The following is a 20,000-nucleotide window of genomic DNA, read 5'->3' as shown; positions in this document are numbered from 1 at the left end:
CAAGACTTATGGGGGAACCCTGAAACAAAGTGTCTTTTCATTGGTTTTCGTGAAGAACAATAAAAAGCGTCTCTGATTGGAGCTTTCATGTTAGCACGAGGAGTGAGCAGGCGCCGTAAGGTTAAGTTAGCTAATTTTTGGCTATAAGAACCTACGGCGCATGTTCTCCTACATATCTGCATATCTGCAGTTCAGTATATGATTCACATTTCCATGTATCATTTTGTTGATTGATTCATTCCTCGTGGGAAAATTAGAATCCACAAATGACCAGCTCCCAACGTCAGTGGCTTCATAGCCCAGTTGGTTAGAGTGATGACCAGTATGGTGAGGTCACGGGTTTAAACCTCGTTGAAGTCCTGAATTTTTCAGACTCCTCTACGGAATTGCTAAAATTGCGTCCATAACTGCGAGCATCATAACTTCCCTTGATTTCATATCCGCATTTCATAAATCACTTCATCCAGTAAACATACTCTTGTGAAACTAACAAAGTGTTACAAAATATATTTAAAGAGTGAGAATAATATAAGTTAAATACGTTTACCTTAATCTCTGAGCGCTAGCAGTAAAATTATCGTCAGTGTAACACTAAATCCAAGAAGAGTAACAAAAGCGAACATCATCTTGCGAAGCATAGCTTCCTGGGTAGATAAAACACAAACAAAAGTGTTTAGGAAGTAAATCCCATATTTGGCGGCTGGTACATCAGGCTCATGTTGTTCAAAGACTAGATGACTTTATCCAGTGGATAGGACACTTACCAGGGTATAAAATAACCTCCCCGTTTAAAATTGGCTAAAGCCTGGTTCACACGTACGACGCAGAGGCAAACGCAAACGCAAGTGCAGACGCAAGAAATGAATTTCACACGCGTGAACCGCAACGGGAAACGCAAACACAAAAGCAAACGATAGGGAAAAAAAAGACAACACAGGTTCATTCTTACCCTGCAGAGCAGGCGTTTTTTGACAGGCGGACGCCTGTTCAAGATCTAAAGTTCGTAATGGGCCGCCATTTTGAAAGCACACAGCCGGCAGAGCATTGAGACGAGGGGCATTGCCTCCCCTTCGCCTTCCCCCACTACCATTTCATACTATCCTCCTCTCGCTTAGTGCAATTTTTTTGACTGGCCTCAGGCCTCTGTTAGATGTCGGCCAATAGTTCTTACCAAAACAAAAATACGCCTGCTTTGCAGGCTAGTTCATTCTCGTCCACCATCTTGGACAGAGGATTTGAACTGCGCCCGCGTGTCTTACTTCCCATGCGTTTGCGTTGGACGTGTGAACTTCGTTTGCGTATAATTTGCATTTTCGTCATACGTGTGAAACAAGGTTTAAGGTTTACTTAGATGTGTTTCGAGCGTGCATATTCAAGGTTCAGAGCAAATGCTAAAACTTTCGCACAGATTGAAACTGTTGAATAGATACTTGTCCACCGGAAAAAGTGACACGGCCTTTGAACAATTGCGCCAAATGATAATGCTAAGATTTATAATTTAACTCTATGTTGATTTGATCGGAACAGGCAGATTTTCAATGAAATAGGTGTAGCTCGAAAGTTTGCTGGGAAGTCGTAAGTTCTCGGGCGTGATATTTGAACCGTGGGCGTGGCGGTGAGGAGAGTTTGTGGCATCATAATGATAAAAAACCTTTCACATTGTTTGATTAATTCGAGAATAATGGAAAATACGAGCATAATGTTTAGCATAATGCTGTGTCATCAGGAGTGAAGCTCATATAGGCAAAACGCTCGCATCTGTCTTCAAGCATCTGAGACAAATGTTTCTATCCTGCGGCAGCAGCCCAATTCTTTCCTTTCTTCATGATATTAGCCTGTGGAGGGGCGGATGCATGTACACAGGCTGCATTATATAGGAAGTATTGGCTTGAACTGTGCCTATAAACTCAGTTAGTACCTTTTTATTGTAACGATATTGTCTCCATTCATCTTTCTAGAGTTATGATCACGCCAAATCCTCTAGATAAAAACTCACATTTTTTACAGAATTTCTAAAATACTGGATAAATATAATTGAAAGAGAATAAACCTTAGGAGCCATTTCTGGCTGCTGTCGAGTCTCATATCCAGGAGGATGCATTGGGATATCTGTAATAAAAATAAGCAAAATAAAAGCTCTAATTTTGTTCTATGACAGTAGCGGACCGACCCTCAGACTTCCGAGGAGCTTGGGTACGATAGAGGGATGTCCAATTCAAACAGGTCAAATTCATAGAAATCCAATTCCTCGTCTTGCTTGCTATACCATACGGAAGAAAACTTTGAAGTTACGTGTAGTTCTCTTACTCTTACATGAAGTTAAAAGGGAAGTTCGGTGTTGACGAATGTAAACCAATATCGAAAGTTCCTTGCTTCCTGCTTAAACGAAAAATTGTAAAAAGTTTCCACCGAATTGAGAGCATCAAAGCACATTGAAATAGAAAAGGGTTTCACGTGTGGTTTCGTCTAACAAGACCCTGAGCTTTTAAAGAGACCCAGGCCTAGACGCAAATATTAACCGCTTACTAACCGAGCGCGAGGGCCGTACTGGGGAATATTGGCCACGCGTCGTCAGGCACTACGGACCGAGCGAAGCGAGGTCCGTACTGCCACGACCGAGGGCCAATATTCCCTAGCACGGCCCGAGCAAGCTCGGTTAGCCACAGGCGGCCCAGATGTTGTTTGAGATTTACATACGTGACAGTATTGCGTTACGTTTTGAGCCATTTAAGAGAATGTATGAAACGGTTCGAAAATCGCTCTAAATTCAACTTGTAGTAAAGGATTTAAATAAAAGAAACTTACTTTAGTCTGCTCTTGTGTTATTTTGAAGTCTTTGTGGCAGCTGAGGCGTTCTAAAGTCGTTCTAAAGCCATTTTGACGATTTAAACTTTTCCAGGTTTGCTTCCCATTAAAGTGAAACGAAAGGCTGGCGACCTGGTCGGCCGACGGTTCGAACTCGAAGCTCCATAAATTCCACTAAAATGCTCGGAGCTCGCCAAAATTCCCTCACGGCAGCCATCGATAATTCTTCTTTCTAGTTGCTTCGCCTCGGATCCCAAGGTTTATCTTATCCGCCCGAAAAACGCTCCTTTTCGAACGCTGGCTGCCCATTTCTGCTCCATTTTGATCCGTTACGAGTGATCTTGGCCACGGATTTCAAAATCGTTGGCTTAGCGACCACCTCCAACACGACAAAGTCGCTCTCAACCGTAGGGAGGCATCGGTCAATTTGCTCAACTTGCTGCTAAAATCGCTCAGTAAAACACTCGGGGTAAAACAGTGCTTTTCAGCGGTAAAATCGCTCAGTAGGTCTCAGTAAAACTGTGCTTTTAAGCGCTAAAATTGCTCAGAAACAGTGCTTTTCTTTAGCGCTTAAATTGCTCAATATAACAGTTCCTTTGAGCTCTAAGATTGTTCAATGATTTTAGCGCTTAAAAGCACTGTTTTACTGAGACCTACTGAGCGATTTAAGCGCTGAAAAGCACTGTTTTGGTGGGCAGAAATGGGAATGTCAAAAGGTCTAACAATTAATGCCACTAGATAGTGCTCTCGAGTAGAACTGACCAACCAACAGCAACGACGTGCAACTGTCTTGTTAGCATGGTAATATTTGACTCATTTTACTTCTCTGCAAGCGGCGAGTTTCCCGCCGTTTCCGGTGTAATTTCCTCAGGGACCCTGATACGGTGACCTGTGCCTCCCTACGTTTGAGAGCGACTTTGTCGTGTTGGAGGTGGTCGCTAAGCCAACGATTTTGAAATCCGTGGCTAACTTGTAACGGATCAAAATGAAGCAGAAATGGGCAGCCAGCGTTCGAAAAGGAGCGTTTTTCGGGCGGATAAGATAAACCTTGCGATCCGAGGCGAAGCAACTAGAAAGAAGAATTATCGATGGCTGCCGTGAGGGAATTTTGGCGAGCTCCGCGCATTTTAGTGGCATTTATGGAGCTTCGAGTTCGAACCATCAGCCAACCAGGTCGCCAGCCTTTCGTTTCACTTTAATGGAAAGCAAACTTGGAAAAGTTTAAATCGTCAAAATGGCTTTAGAACGACTTTAGAACGCCTCAGCTGCCACAAAGACTTCAAAATAACACAAGAGCAAACTAAAGTAAGTTTCTTTTATTTAAATCCTTTACTACAAGTTAAATTTAGAGCGATTTTCGAGCCGTTTCATACATTCTCCAGGGGCACCCAACGACCAATTTGTCGTAAAATGTATTATTATACCCCAGTTAATGAAAATAAATGTTGTTAAGGCATTTTCAGGTGTTTTTCAGTGTTTCTGGGAAAACATCATCTGTTCCTTTTTCCCAGCGAGACACACAAGAAATTCCCAGCCAGCTAGATAAAATTGGTTGGTTTCCCAGCCAGCTGATCAAATTTATTTCCCAGCCAGGAATTCCGCGCGCTTTCAAATCCCTCGATCCAAAACGACCGAACAAAAGCGACAAAACCGGGACAAAACAGGTTTTTTTCCGCAAGCGCAATCACTCTGACCAGCCGTCGTATGTTTGTGACTACTCTCTGGGAGAGGGAAGGTTTTTTTTTTCTTTTTTAATTTTTTTTTTAGTCGTCCTCAGTCTTCAGAGTTTCTACAGCCAGCTCGGGTTGAAATGCTAGAAAAAGTCAGTAATTCCCAGGCAAAACCTCTATCAATAACAAAATTTCCCAGCCAGCTCATCGAAACACCTGTATTTTTGCCAGCCAGCAAGATTCCTCTGGGGAACAGATAATGTGAGGAACAGATTCGTTGGGTGTCCCTGATTCTCTTAAATGGCTCAAAACGTAACGCAATACTGTCACGTATGTAAATCTCGAACAACATCTAGCTGGGCCGCCTGTGGGTTAGTAAGTTGTTTATTATATCCATGGCACTCTGTTTCTGATATTAAAATGCCCTTCCGGTGCAATCAATCTTTTAAACTTTTATCTTTTAGCTTTTCATCTTTTTAGCTTTTCAATCTTTTTATCTTTCTATGTTTTTAGCTTCTTCTGGTGGTTTCACTGTTAAGAATGACAATATTCACAGTTTTTTTTTTTCGCTCTTTTGTTTGCAAAACATGAATTTGCCGGCTTTGCTCCAAAACTAAAATACACGGCTTGGACCGTTTCCACGGAAATGGTCCGTACTGCAAAATCCCGACCGAGAAAGAACCAATCAGAGCGCTGAGATTTGCCCAAGACTGGGTTTTCTATATAATGACAGGATATCTTTTTTAAACATTTAGGCGATTTTGAGAAATTTAGAAACGCTCGAGATATTTAGAAGAAAATTGTGATATTTAGGATTTTTTAGGGAAAAACTACTGAGGTCACCTTTTGTTTCCCAGAGAAATGGAGAAAGAAAGCGAATTTTTAAGTTAAATGCTACTTGCAGACACAGAAGTTCAAACAAAATTAACAAATTCTGCCATATGCGCCTGAAGTAATCACATATAGCAGTATTCTCCATTTTATAATGTCACGTAAGTTGAAAAAATATCGTTTAGAGTTTTGTTGTATGCCTTACAAGGACACCGTTGAATTTCCTGTGTTGCCTTATACTTTGTCAGGTAATTTCTGTATCATTTGTGAAAATAAAGGCAGCTATTTTCGGGATGTTTAGAAAAAAAATCGAGGTATTAAGAGAAAAAATAGGGAATTTCCAAAAACATATTTAGGCAATTTCGCGTGATTTTTGTGTCTTGGCCTAATTTCTGTTCACCATTCAATAAACTTCCTCTTTTAACACCTTGATGCATTACTGCATTACTGCATTGATGCATTATTATTAGTCTATGCATTACTAAAAAGTACTTTAAATTCAAAGGAATCAGTTTTGTCTTAATTTTGTGGCTGCCATCAACAGAACAGCGTCTCATGGATTTTCATTGTGGTACCGGCTAAAAATAGCGTGACAGTGTCAAGAGTCCACCTTTATCTTTCATACTGGGCCTCGGAGTCAACCCTTTCTTGAGTAGAGTTATTAATAGATCGCTAGAACGCCTCTGATGGGGGTTTCGAGGTTAAATGCCCGATCAAAACAGAGCTATGCCAGTGCAATCGTGACTAAAACACCACACGTGTACATACGAGTAACATACGAGTAACATAGGAGTGCATACGAGTAACATACGAGTACATACGAGACCTAATCACTGAAACGAGCGCTTAGGCTTAATACTCGGAGTTACTCGTATGTACTCGTATGTTACTCGTGTGTTACTCGTATGTACTCGTGTGGTGTCACAATCATGCCAGTGTTGTTGGTTTATGTCATGTAACCCAAAAAACACGCATCAAGCTGGAATTTTTTTTTATTTTTCTTTGCGTTTCGCCGTAGAAATGACCCTTTTTCGCAGGAAAAACCGTTCTTAAAATAAATATATTCGGGAAGGTGTTGACTCAAGGAATAAGTGTAGACACAGGCTCCACTTGACGGGTTCCTGAAGGTTAACAACACCCTTGAGAGTATTACTTGTAGTATGGCTGTAGCGACTTATAATTCAGGTCCTACCTCTGGTATTGGTCTTCTTGAGCTTGATCCATTTGGACATGATAATATAGAACTCAAAAACAAGTATGAGGAATACACCAATGGAGAAAATAATTACAGCGTAAAGGCCAGGCTTCCCGAGCCCAACCTGGTTTAGGTCCAAGCCACGATAGATGGTAACAACTGCGAAGCAGATTAAAAGAAAAGAAAATTGAATTTTTATAGGAAATATGATTTCACATAGCATGTGACCAAAATGTAACTGAACGTTCATTGTAACAGTATGTTTCCTAATTCCCGGGAAATTAACTTTTTGTTAATACTCCTTGATACTTAGTTCTTGTTTACGATACCGCTTGTGGAATAAGCGTAGGAAATCGTATGAACTTGCTGGTGCATTTCGTGATTTTTTAAGCTAGAGCGGTTCAAAATGCGGCGGCAAGTTCACTATACCGTGCACCTCAGTATTGCCATATAACACCATTACTACGTGAATTATATTGGCTTCCAGTGAGGTCCAGAATTGACTGGAAGATTTTATCATTAATTTTAAAGCAATCTATGGGACATCTCCTAAGTATATATTGGATTTAGTAACTTTAAGACCCAGTTCTAAATATAATCTTAGATCTATCGCTACCCATGCCTAAGACCTCACCTACACTTGGCGATAGAGCATTTATGGCAGCGGGAGTAATGGATCCCAAATCACATGGTAAATTTAAAATTATTTTACTCACACCCTGAGGAAGTGACAAATAGGAAGACAAGCAACACTGACCAGCCGACCACCAGCCTACTACGTGGACAAATATCACAATTGTTCCAGCGATTTTTAATGATACTGCGGTGGTCATTAACAGCCGATGAACCTGTTGATGTAAGTTACTTCTATCGCCACCCATGCCTAAGACCTCACCTACACTTGGCGATAGAGCATTTATGGCAGCGGTACCGAAATTGTGGAATGCTCTTCCTTATGACGTCAGGAAGACGTTGAACTTTAGTACTTTTAAACAGAAACTCAAACCGCATTGTTTATTCTAGTGTACAAATAAAATCTTTGATACATTTTATACACATACGTTAAGTTAGTTAGTTTTACATTTCACTGTGTAACAGCGCCTTAACGATGTGAGCTTTACAGCTGTTCTGTGTAAAGATCAAAGAACACAGTTTTTTCATAGAGTCCATTAAAAAAACTAGTTCAAGTATTTTTTTTCCCGATATTTGCGATGAAAAAAATGGTGTTTTTTCCTTAAACTAGTTTAAGTTGTTATCACAGTTAGCTGAGAGTAATCAAGCCAGGCTAGCACTAAGCATTGTTTAGAATTCTCCAACGATTTTTGCCAGCTTTGCTCAGTAACAGCCCTTTGCATTCTTCTTTAAAAACATACCTGCCATATCCAGTGCAACTATGCCGACAAGTATATGTGTCCAATTGAAAATTTCGCGACTGGAACTAAAACAGAAAACACTATATTGAGCTTAATTAACAAGACCAAGAAAGGGGATAAAGTCATATCAACATATTATGTGAAAGCACTCACCGAAGTCATCTTTACTTATAGCTATTTTTCAGTTTAGGTGGCCTCATACATCATAAGCGTTTTTGACTGATACATAACGACGCAAAGCCGGTCATTTTTAATGAGAGACTACCGAGGCAAGACCGCAACACGAAGAAATCCGAGCCTTATTCCAGCTAGTAATCGGAACGTCGTAGGTTCGACTCCTGCAATGGAGCGCTCGGATTTTTCCGAGTAATTACCCGAGACGCCATTGAAAAAATATCTCTTCACTGTACTTGCGTTTTTTTTAAGTGCCTGGGAAATTATGAATACTGACCGGTTGTGAGACGGGGACTACAACTTACAATCCTTTTCCGAGAACACTCGAAAGTCAAACCAAGTGTCGTTACGCATAAAAAGGCAGTACTTTCTCCTCAGTTCTTTTAAGACCCTGGGCGTGCTTCTCGAAGTAATAGTAACGTTTTGTGAGTTTATACTTGACAACTGTTGAACACTTCTCTACTTGTAGATACGTTAAAGGAAAAGCACTTCACCTCTGTTTTTGGGACTTAGTAGAGATGGGAATGAGGACTGTATTATTCCAAGAAATATCGACCCATGTTATTGACCCACATTAATTACTATTCCAACCGACAGGCATTTAATATTAATGACCGTAATGCCTGCAGGGGTGACGCTAACCATGCTTTTAGCGACTCGGGTGCACTGAAGAAAGCTGTTATCTTTGTCATTACTGTGAAGAGGAGATTAAGAAGGTACATCCCTCGAGGATTTTCAAATAGGGGGTAATCGAACCAAACCCGTGCGGCAGGGGGACGAACGTCATGACGCTGCCGAGGAGCCGGAAAGTATGAACTAAAACTTCGCTCCGTATTTCCCCACACTCACACCAGACCAATATTTGTTATGTTGTTAGCACAATTAGCGCAATACATTGCAATGCGGTATAATCAGCCTCTGAACGGGCTCCACCTGTGCGTAGAACTTACTTTGGTGAACCTGGAGCTGGTCTAGACGCTGCCATTATCGGTTGAATGACCCCCAAAGAAATTGCGATTATCCCCCAAATTGGATGCGCCCCAGCACGCTGATGGAGCAAAGAAATATACCAATTGTGATGAAAAACTATAAGCCGGCTTATAATTAGACAATTAGATCCCCTGAAAAAGAGGGGTTAGTGTAAGTTCGAGTTGCTTGCATACTGTTATGTTATTTCCTTTGAACACTCGTCCTTTTTTTTCCAGGAACCCGCATACTTACTAACATATTGCAACTAATGTACTAAAAGTGCCTCTTCCAATCCTGTGTTAGTGACCTTGCCCATTGCCAATGTTGACGCTTGAGTATGCCCTTCTGCACTTGTTCATTCATACTTTGAAAAGTTGAAGAAAACTCTTGATTTTAGTGGCTAGGCGACTATAGCGTCACGCCTTACTATAGAGTCACGCCTACCTATAGCGTCACACCTGACTACAGAGTCACTTCTGGTGGTCGAAACTGTTGCACTATGTTGTAAAGCGCATTTAGAATATACTCACTAGTAAAAATAGGATCTAATTATTAGAAGTTGACGTCACATTTACAGGCACAGATTACACAAGGTTGTAATTGGCTTTTTGTTAGGGACCCTTGAAGTCACAGAAAAGGTTTTCACGAGAAAAAAAACATTACCGCTTCACGTGCATCACTTTCCCTTATCATCTTCAAAACTAAGAAATTTGATTGAACAATGAGTGTTTCTGCATGCTTCCAAATGTCACCACAAATTTCGTTTTAAAACTATCGTCTAAAAAATAGCTCTTCTACTTCTTTGTCAGTGTATCAACCCTTTGCGGAAGATGGACACTCTAGCCTGCGAGCAGGCTCTCCGAGGGACTTGGGTTGGGGAGAGCCTGCTCACAGGCTATGGATGCTCTTACTAATGGATCCCAAATCACATGGTAAATTTAAAATTATTTTACTCACACCCTGAGGAAGTGACAAATAGGAAGACAAGCAACACTGACTTACCGAAGACCAGCCTCCTACGTGGACAAATATCACAATTGTTCCAGCGATTGTTAATGATACTGTGGTGGTCATTAACAGCCAATGAACCTGTTGATGTTAAGAACAAGTGGATTGACCCCGAATTAATTCAAAGAGTTTCGAATTCAGAGATCCGATTTATACTCTTCAGGGAAGTCTCTCCAGGGTTAAGACTTGAAGAGTAAGCGGGTTTTTGTATCAACCAAGACCAAAAATAAGGCTACTCTTTCTTTTCTAAGGAAAGTCATATCAATTAACTGAAGATCGTTTCTGTCCTCTTCAGCTAATATTGGAGAAATAATTTAAAAATGATTTTTTAAAAAGCTGACCAAACGTTAGCATATATAAACGCAAATTTGGCTTTTCTCTCTCATTCAGTACAACACGTTCCTCCCAATTCAGTTCTTGCGTCGTTCGGGTTTTTTTTTTTACGCCGAACTACCCAACTTAAACAAATTAAACTTAAGGTGGCTGAACACAGCTTTTGATGCCTATGTTTCATTTACCTTTTTCTCTAAAATTCTTGATCCTTTGGTCGTCAAAAATGGTAGCAAGCAAGTTAACAACACGAACTTCGGTGTTTTGATAGTTAAGCTGACGTACATGCCGTTGCCATGGCAACATGAATAAATATAGACAGGCCTTTAAAATCGGTTCTGTTTATTTGCAGAAAATCTGGTCATTAGATTTTCTTTATAACTTGCATGCAACAAGCTTGAAACGATCTTCACAAGCTAACACTATTTTAATAATTTGACAGAAAGATCTTTAATTATCCCTTGTTGAAGGTTCACTGGAATATCTAGAATTTCCTCTGTTAAAGTTCAATTTTTTTTCCATACTTGAGTTACTTATTTCCTAAAGTACTTTCGTGGCAAATTTCGTTAAATTCTAACGAGTGGTCCTCGAGAAATAGACGTATTTTCGAGAAAGCTATTCCGCATTCAATCGCAATTGTTGATTTACTAATACTATGCATGCGCCGCATTTAACTGGGTTCTTTCAATAACAAAGAAAAATCTGCGTTACCTTTTCTAACGTAGATTTCTCGTGAAAGACTAAAACCATCAACACACTTGGTTCAATTATGGGGAAAAACAGTACAGATAGCGCAAGCATTGAGCAAAGAAAATGATTGCTGTATTGAAGTCATGTTTATGTTTTTGCAATCCTTGCGCGCGCGCGAAAACTGTGTTCGGCCACCCTAAAAGTAAAAAAAATACATGACCTTCAAATAGCCCACTTTCGATATATTAATGGTAATGAATTTATATAGCGCATTTTCTATTGACATATTCAAATGCGCTTTACAAGCAAATGGTCTATGGTGAGATCGGACATCAGCATATATAGGCGCCGCCGGAAAAACCACTATCAGTCCATTAGCGATTTCACCCAGCACATGAATGAACGAAATGAGGCCTGACCACAACACCGGGAGCTCCATGTCCTACTCTTTACGAATAGTGTGTGGGTTCTTTTGCGTCCCACAGGATTATGAACATTGAAGGTTGTGAGGCTGGGCATTCGGCTTATCGTCCTTATCCGAGAAGACTAGAGAGTCAAACCATTTGCAGATGTAATTACAGAGGCAGCACTTTCTCCTCAGTTATTTAAAGACCCTGAGTGTTGGTCCGGCGGGAGTTGAACTCACGACCTCCCGCATTGCAGCCCGATACTCAACCACCTGAGCTAACGGTGCGCACAGTCCTAAACAAAAGGCACTCCTCAAGGCTCTGGGGAATAAATATAAGGGTTTGTATGAGTTTATTTCCCAGAGCCTCGAGATGATGCCTTTTGTTTAGAACTTAATTTTAATATATTGAAAGTGGGCTATTCTAAATAACATTTTTGTTGATGTCTCCGTTGGAGATCTTAAATCCCTAAATATTGATGATACTTGTGGAAAATAATTGTTCAATTGGTTGTTTCTTTTAAAGTGTTATTATCAACTTGCGCTGGGTAATCATAGCAAAAAAAGGCGAAACCATTGGCTGATTAAATTCAAGTTTTAAATGACCAGAACAATTACATTCATGATACAAACCGTGAACCATGCTTTCTTTCCGAATATTTCAGTTGGTTCCCATACTTCACGCATGCAGAATGCGGTGAACAGGCCCACAAATGCAAACATTGTCCATGCGATTGCCATCAGTATTCCTGAATCCAGTGGAGTGAAAACAAAAGAAAATACAGTGCAATGCACACGCAAAGAAAAAATGCTACGAATCGCTTGGAATCGAAACTTTTCTCAAGACAATTCTGTATGAAACATAAAATGTGTTTTCGTAAACTGATGGTTTGAATTCAGGAGTCATGATAATTATGTGAAGTACTGGGCGTAACTGAAAGTCGACCAATAGCATCTCGACTAAGTTGACCAATCACATCAGCTGTGACGACCACAGTGTTAATGTTGCCGGTAAAATCCGTTCTCAGGTTGAATCCGTTTTAACCTAGGTTAAATTGGTGATCCTCATTTTAGTTAGGTTGAATACTCACTCAGATGGATTGTGGAAACTTTTTTTCTGGAGTCTATTTGTAATTTAAGCCTAGACAAAGTTAGGGTCGTGTTAGGATCAATTTTGGTTATTACACATCGATTGACTTATTATAGAAAAGTAATTATGAAAAGAACTGTGTTGGATTATGTGTGTTAGTCGTTGTAGTGTGAAACAGGACTATAGACCTGGAAGATCGAAACAACAAGATGTATTGAAGAGCGTAAGACAGAGGTCAAAGGAAGGTATAGGTGTTTTCAATCTTTTTTTTGGGGGGGGGGGGAGGGGGGGAGGGAGTTGGTAGCTGCTTTAAACTAGGTAGAGCGCATATGAAAATCACCAATTTAACCTAGGTTAAAGCGGATTCAACCTGACAACGGATTTTACCAGCAACATTTATACCATTAACTAACGTTGTGGCAAATCACTTGAATCTGAAGATGACTGTCGCTCAGGTTGTGGAAACGTCAGTCAATGTCATCCAAAACAGTCCTTTAATTTCAAGACTACATTCACCCAGACGATAATAGTTCACTTAATTATAAAAGGTTTGACGTTCCGCTATTGAAATGAAATGAACTTTATTTCATTTTCGAGTCTTTTAGCGCTGGGCTACTAATTGGGGACAGTATATAGAAACCATATAGCAACTATAAAGCAACAAAATCAGATCAAACATTGATATTTGAGGAGAGAGAAAACCGGTCACTCGGAGAAAAACCTCTCGGAGCAAGGTAGAGCCGTACAAACAAACTCAACCCACGTGTGACTTCAAGTCAAGGAATCGAACCTGGGCCACACTGGGGGAAGCAAGTGCTCTTAAGGCACTGAGCCAGCTCAAGAAGCAGTGGCAGTGCATGAACATAAAGTAAAAGGGGTTGTGGGAAGCCTTTTGCAATTGAAGCTGAAATTACACTCTTCATGGATGTAGTATCTAGTGGAATGTTTTCTTCCCTCTTGCACGCCCGCACTATGATTCTGCCTGAAAGTAACAGTTATGGTAACGAATTTATATAGCGCATTTGTCATTTACATATTCAAATGCACTCTACAAGCAAGTGCTCTATAGGTGAGATCGAACATTAGCATACACAGGCACTGCTGGCAGCTGCTACCAGTCCATTAGCGATCTCACCCAGAACATGAATGAATGACATGAGGCCTGACCACGACACCGGGAGATCCATTCCTTCTCTTTACGAATAGTTTTTTGGTTCTTTTACGTCTTACTGTGTTGTGAACAGTGAAGGGTTGTGAAACGGGGCCTACGGTTTGTAGTCCTTATCCGAGAAGACTTAAAAGTCGAACCATTTGCGGGTGTAATTACAAAGGCAACACTTTCTTCTCAGTTATTTTAAGACCCTAAGTGTTGGTCCGGTCGGACTCGAACCCAGGAGCTCCCGCATGGCAGCCCGATGCTCAACCAAGTGCGCCACCGGTGCGCGGCATACGGCATAGATGATCTTTTCAAGGCATTTCGGAGGAGCACAATGCGGTTCTCTATCATTGAAGAGTACCGGTGTCTACGGCCGCGGTCGATTTTGTCGATGTCTACTTTGGGCAGTGGCTAGACCTAGCTTGGAGCCAGTCTAGAAAGGAGCAGTAGGGCGCCTCCTTCTCTCCACTAGCCTGGGTGGACACCTTGGGCATGCGTCAGGACACCCTCAGCCCCCCTCGAACAGGGATTCGGTTTGGGCAGGTAGAGCTCAGTAGCCTTGGTAGGCTGTCTACCTAGTGAGTTGCTCACCCGAATTAAAGCAAAGTCTGTCCCAGCGAATTTGGCGGAAGAGACCAAAAGTATTAGTCCAACGGCAATGAAGATGTGGAGTGCGCAGGGCACGCCAGAGCACAAAGAAAGGCCTGGCCACTGCAGCCGAGGAAGTCCCCAGATGTAACGATGTCTTCGTGCCACTGGATCCTGACTTTCAAGGTCGAGAGAGTGGGATCGTCCCTGTGCAACGGCTTTTCCACTATAATATCATTCACGCACAGGTTATATTGCACATTTCATCCACTCACTTATACATGATTCATCCGACTTTTATCTCATCCATCACCAAATCACCTCACCCTCATCCACCCACATATACATGGTCATTTCGACTTTCATCTCATCCCTCACCAAGTCATCTTAAGCCCTGCAGTGATGGGGAAAGGGCGAAGCAACAGGCGGAGGTGACCACTGGCAGTTGTAGCCTTGATCCTGCACGTAGGCGGCCTCGGCCTTCGGTCGTTCATCCCTATATTCGGGGCAATAGGGAAGTCCGGCAGCATCCTTGGCGACTGAGCAGCCCTATTATGGACAGCACTGCTCACCCTAGCAAGGGAGGGGCCTAGAAAAGGTGGCCTAAAAATTGCCTGCCCTACATCAATCTGGCCAGCTAGCCGCGGCTGGCAGATCATCCACGTATGCGGTCGAATCCAAATGAGAAAGAGGAAACTCACTATTGACAGATGGAATGTTCGCACTCTCATGGACAGCGGAAGACCTCAAAGGAGAACAGCTCTGGTTCCCAAAGAACTGTCACTATACAACATCGACATTGCAGCCCTAAGCAAGACTCGGTTTGCAGAGGGAGGGGTCTCTTACAGAAACAGTTAGTGGCCACACCTTCTTCTGGAAATTAAAGGCCGTGGACGAGGACAGGGTCCAAGGAGTCGGCCTAGCTATCAAATCCAGTCTCATGAAGCAGCTTCCCACCCTGCCTATTGGCATCAACGAACGACTGATGAAGCTCCGCTTACCCCTCGGCCACAACCGGTACGCAACAATCATCAGTGCATACGCCCCGACCTTTACCAGCCCAGAGGAAACAATCGAGCAATTATATGCCAACCTCAGTTCTCTACTTGACTCTGTCCCTGCCAATGTTGGCGCGAGTTGGCCGTGATCACAGTCTCTGAGAAGGAGTGATCGGCAGACATGGCACAGGTAATCTGAACGCCAACGGTCTCCTGCTGCTAAGCAAGTGTACTGAATACGACTTGGTCATCACCAACACGATATTCAGAATGGCAGACAAGTACAAGACCTCTTGGATGCACCCCTGATCCAAACAATGGCACCTTATCGATTATGTGATCGTCCGTCAGCGTGATGTACAGAATGTTCTCATTATCAGAGCTATGCGAGGAGCTGAATGCTGGACAGACCATAGGCTGATCCGCTCCACACTAAATCTCATTATTCCCCCTCTCCATCGAAAGCGCCCGAAACTGTCCAGAAGATTATTCAACGTCGCCAAACTTCAGCAGCCTCAATATCTTGAAAATTTTCCAGTCCAAACTGGATGAATAACTTACTGCTGCTGAATTACGTTCTGACGTCCCAACCCAGAAATGAAACCAGTTCAGAGAGGCAGTAACGGGAGAAGCAAAGGCAGTACTTGGCCAAAAATCCCGTAACCATCAGGATTGGTTTGACGAGAACGATAGTGACATAGATGAACTTCTCGCTAAAAAGAACAAGGCATACATGGAATGGCAAAACGACCCGGGCTCTATTCCAAAGAAGGACAGTTTCAAATCGTACCAAACCTTCATGCAAAGGGAACTACGGAGCATCCATGACAAATGTGGGAGAAGAAAGCTGAAGAAATCCAAGTCTTCGCTGATTCCAGCAGTTCTTCAACTCACTTAATTAAAACGGTGTTTGGTCGTTCAAAATCTGGCTTTAGTCCACTGCTCTCCGCAGACGGAACCATATTCATCAAGGACAAGGCTGCTATCAGAGAAAAATGGAAAGAACACTTCAGTCAGCTTCTGAACCGCCCATCCTCAGTTGACCCTACTGTACTTGACCATATCCCCCAAAGAGCAGTCATTGAAGATCTTGACGACCCTCCCTCCATAGATGAAGTCAGGAAAGCCATCAAACAGATAAGCAATAGCAAGGCACCCGAAAGGGATGGAATCTCTGCAGAAATATTCAAAGCTGTTAGCAACGAGGCTCTAAAGACATTCCATGGTATACTCATTACCATCTGCGAAATGGAAGAAATGCCATCTGACATTCGTGGCGCAACCATTTTCGCATTATTTAAGAACAAAGATTCAAGAGTAGACTGTGGGAACCATGGAGGCATATCTCTGCTCTCTACTGCCGGGAAAATCCTAGCTCATAATATACTAAACAGACTGTTTCCTTCAGTTGCAGAGAAGAATCTACCTGAGTCGCAGTGTGGAATTCGCCGTAACCACAGCACAACCGAAATGATCTTTACAGTCAGACAGATTCAAGAAATGCAATCAGCAGAACATGTGCTTCTACGCAGTCCTCATCAACCTGACCAAAGCATTTGACACGGTCAATAGAGAAGCGCTGTGGGTCATCCTTGGAAAACTTGGCTGCCCAGCGAAATTCACCATCCTCATCAGACTGCTTCATGATGACATGACTGGAAAAGTGTTGTCGGACGGCGAATCCGCTCCAGTGTTATTCAACCTCTACTTCACACAAGTGATACTTCATGCCACCAGCTGCGATCTGGATCTGGGCATCTACATCCGTTACCTTCTCGATGGGTCCCTATTTGACCTGAGGCGTCTGGCAGCAAAGACCAAAACGCTGGAGAGGTTACTACTTGAAGCGCTGTTTGCAGATGACTGACTCTTATAGCCCACAATGTACACCATCTACAGGTAATTGTTGATGTATTCTCTGAAGCTGCAAAAAAGTTTGGCTTAACGACCAGTCTCATCAAGACAGAGGTCCTTCTCCAGTCTGCACCAGCGACCCTTCCTCAACAGGCTTGTATCACCATCGATCGCACTCAGCTGAAGAATGTCCTGTCATTCAAATACCTAGGGAGTACCATGAAGGGAACTCTGGACAGGGAATTTACAGCCAGAATTCAGAAAGCTAGCCAGGCTTTTGGCAGACGTCTTATCAAGGTCTTACAGCACAAAAGCATCTCTCTGTCTACCAAACGGCTCAAGGTCTACAACGCAATAGTTCTTCCATCACTGCTGTACGGTTGTGAAACCTGGACTCTTTACCGCAGGCATCTAAGAAAGCTCGAGCAGTTCCACACACGCTCACGGCGCTCCATTATGCGGATACGTTGGCAAGATCGCGTCTCGAACCAAGAAGTTCTAGAGAGGGCAAGTACTTCAAGTATCGAGACTATGGTCCTCAAAGCCCAACTACGCTGGACTGGTCATGACATCCGAATGGACGAATCTAGGATCCCTCGCCAGCTTTTCTACGAAGAGCTACCTTAGGGAAGATACAACCAAGGCAGACCCAAGAAGAGATACAAGGACAATCTCAAGTCCAACCTAAAATGGTCAGGAATTCAACCGAAGGAACCGGAGGCTGCCGCAGCCAATAGATCTTTATGGCGAGCGACTGTCCAGACCGCTGCTAGAAACTTCGAGCGCGACCGCCGCCTATGTATTGCAGCAGCTAGGGATCGCCGTAAAAGAGCAACGAACGCCCCAATCACAACTGGTGGCACACCATGCCCGATCTGTGGCCGTGTGTCTGCTTCGGACTTTGGACTTCAGAGCCACATGCGTGTCCACCGTTGACACTTGTTCATTTCAACTATAACTAATGGTTCAAACCATCAACTCATTTTGTGCTTTGTTAATGTTATTCTCGAGTTCGAGAGACAACCTATTATATTATTATACTTTTAAAGCAATGCTTATAAGGCCTATTTTCGCGTCCGCGCTATAATCCCAGAATGAAATGGGGCCCTATACGCATCATGTTAACTCTCCCTTTACTTCAAAACGGAGAGGTCAGCACAGGCTTCTGGAGAAATAAACCTGTTAGGAATGACCTAAATTCAGACCAGAACTCAGTAGTGCGAGCTTCACAACAGACAAGAGTCCACATCAAAGGGAAAGTGATTGTCAAATGAAAAGCACTTTAAAAAGGACGTTCAATAGTTTCATGGGAGAAATAATTAAATTGAAGTGTCTAGTTTGTTTTGTATTCATTAAGGGGGTGGCACTTAACTACAGAAAGAGAATGGTTGCCAAGGAAACTTTCAGTCGAAGAGCCCTTCAAAGAGGTTGCATGGATGGTTCTATGAAGTAACGTTTGGTGGAAATTTGACATTACTTCAATCAGAAGGCGCATGTTTAACTAGTCTCAGTCCTTTGCCGTGCGTTTCAGTGAAAAACAGGGAAAGGCTCTCACAAAAGAAAAGGAAGAGGCGCTTTTTTCACCGGATGGGAACCTTCCCATCATTTTTCGTAAACTGTAGCATGGAATTTGGTAGTTAAGAGCCACCCCTTTAAGGACAATGTATTTTATGAACCACCTTCTCCTTCCTTTGTGAGATACAAAACGTTGAATACTACTTGACAAGTTACCGTGAACAAGGATTGATGTGGGTAACGATGAATCAAGAATTACTTGATCAAGATCTGCTTCAGGCACCCTTAACCTGTTAGTTGATGAGAGCGGTATTGTATAATGCTGGGCGATTCCATCTCCACCTGTTAATAAGAAAGGTGGGTTAATAAGCATCGTGAAATACTATCATAAACAGGATGCAAAGATAAGTCCGCCGCTTCTACACATTACGTTTCTGCAGCCATTTAAAGGCTATTTGGACGGCACGATTTTGCTTACGATTTTCGAATGCGACTAGCTCACGCCATGACTTCACCACTAATGTCAATAAAATTCTAACACAGACTGACCAACACATTATTAAGACAGACATTCACGAGTCGTGTGCGTGTAAACTGTCGAAAGCCGTGAAGTACTGCTACAATCCGGGTCAAAAAGACTTTGGGACACTTGCAAATTTTGGGCGAAAAGTTGAGAATTTACTGTACATGCTTCCATCGTTATATGACATCTCCTTTCGCTGCCTTTTTCGCTCCCCCCTTTCCCGCAGACAATGTTGAAACATGCCAGCGATCAACTTGATTTCGGAGACCGTCAAAAATCAACATTGTAATGGGGGAAGTGGGAAAAGCGGGAATTGTCCCCACAGTTCCGAACAGGGTTATCTGAGAAAAGAATTTGCTGATAATTGGCCTCAAGGCCGGCTAGGTTCATTGAATTTGATAAGAGAATTGTCTCAGATAGCAAAACAATATATTGCACCTGTATAGAGGTGGCGTAAGGAAGGATTGTGAAAACGGTGGGTTTTGTTACAGTGAGCAGTCAATAGTTCTCGGCCACAGTTCTCGTATATTCATAAAGGAAGATATTTGGGTATAGAAAATTATTTTAAAAAGAGACTACAAAAAACATAAAACTATTTCTCTTCTATTCATACAGGCGCCTTGTGGCCTTAAAAGATCACCGGGTGTGTATTTTCCAACAGTACTCACCCTAGAAACAGCAAAAGATCAATTTAGATGTTAGCTTATTACAATAGCTCTTTTTCAAAATCACGTGATTTTTTTTTTTTTTTGCCGCGGACTAAAATCAGCGTGGGCTCGTATTGGAAGGACAAATTTCAAAATGGCGGCTTCTGGGTGAGAAAAA

General features: G+C 42.3%; 1 protein-coding gene across 4 annotated transcripts in view; it reads right to left on the bottom strand.

The window, feature by feature from the left end:
- LOC138042950 (ferric-chelate reductase 1-like) overlaps positions 1-20,000 on the bottom strand; it is a 119,523-nt gene that overhangs the window by 75,826 nt on the left and 23,697 nt on the right. Inside the window, exons 7-14 of one of the 4 annotated variants that reach the window (XM_068889021.1) lie at positions 18,869-18,994; positions 12,085-12,200; positions 10,020-10,106; positions 8,999-9,096; positions 7,875-7,939; positions 6,499-6,660; positions 2,051-2,109; positions 548-644 (exon numbers count right to left, since the gene is read on the bottom strand). The exons of 2 other annotated variants lie outside the window; for them this stretch is intronic. In XM_068889021.1, the coding sequence (XP_068745122.1) occupies positions 549-644; positions 2,051-2,109; positions 6,499-6,660; positions 7,875-7,939; positions 8,999-9,096; positions 10,020-10,106; positions 12,085-12,200; positions 18,869-18,994 (809 nt within the window). In that variant the 3' untranslated portion in view covers position 548. The remainder of the gene's footprint in view (positions 1-547; positions 645-2,050; positions 2,110-6,498; positions 6,661-7,874; positions 7,940-8,998; positions 9,097-10,019; positions 10,107-12,084; positions 12,201-18,868; positions 18,995-20,000) is intronic. One more of the 4 variants, XM_068889023.1, reaches the window with a different exon arrangement.

Source organism: Montipora capricornis, chromosome 3, assembly GCF_036669925.1.
Source record: "Montipora capricornis isolate CH-2021 chromosome 3, ASM3666992v2, whole genome shotgun sequence".
In the NCBI taxonomy this organism is placed as follows: domain Eukaryota; kingdom Metazoa; phylum Cnidaria; class Anthozoa; order Scleractinia; family Acroporidae; genus Montipora; species Montipora capricornis.
Note: the sequence above shows the minus strand (reverse complement) of the source record. Positions and strands in the feature narration are given on the sequence as shown.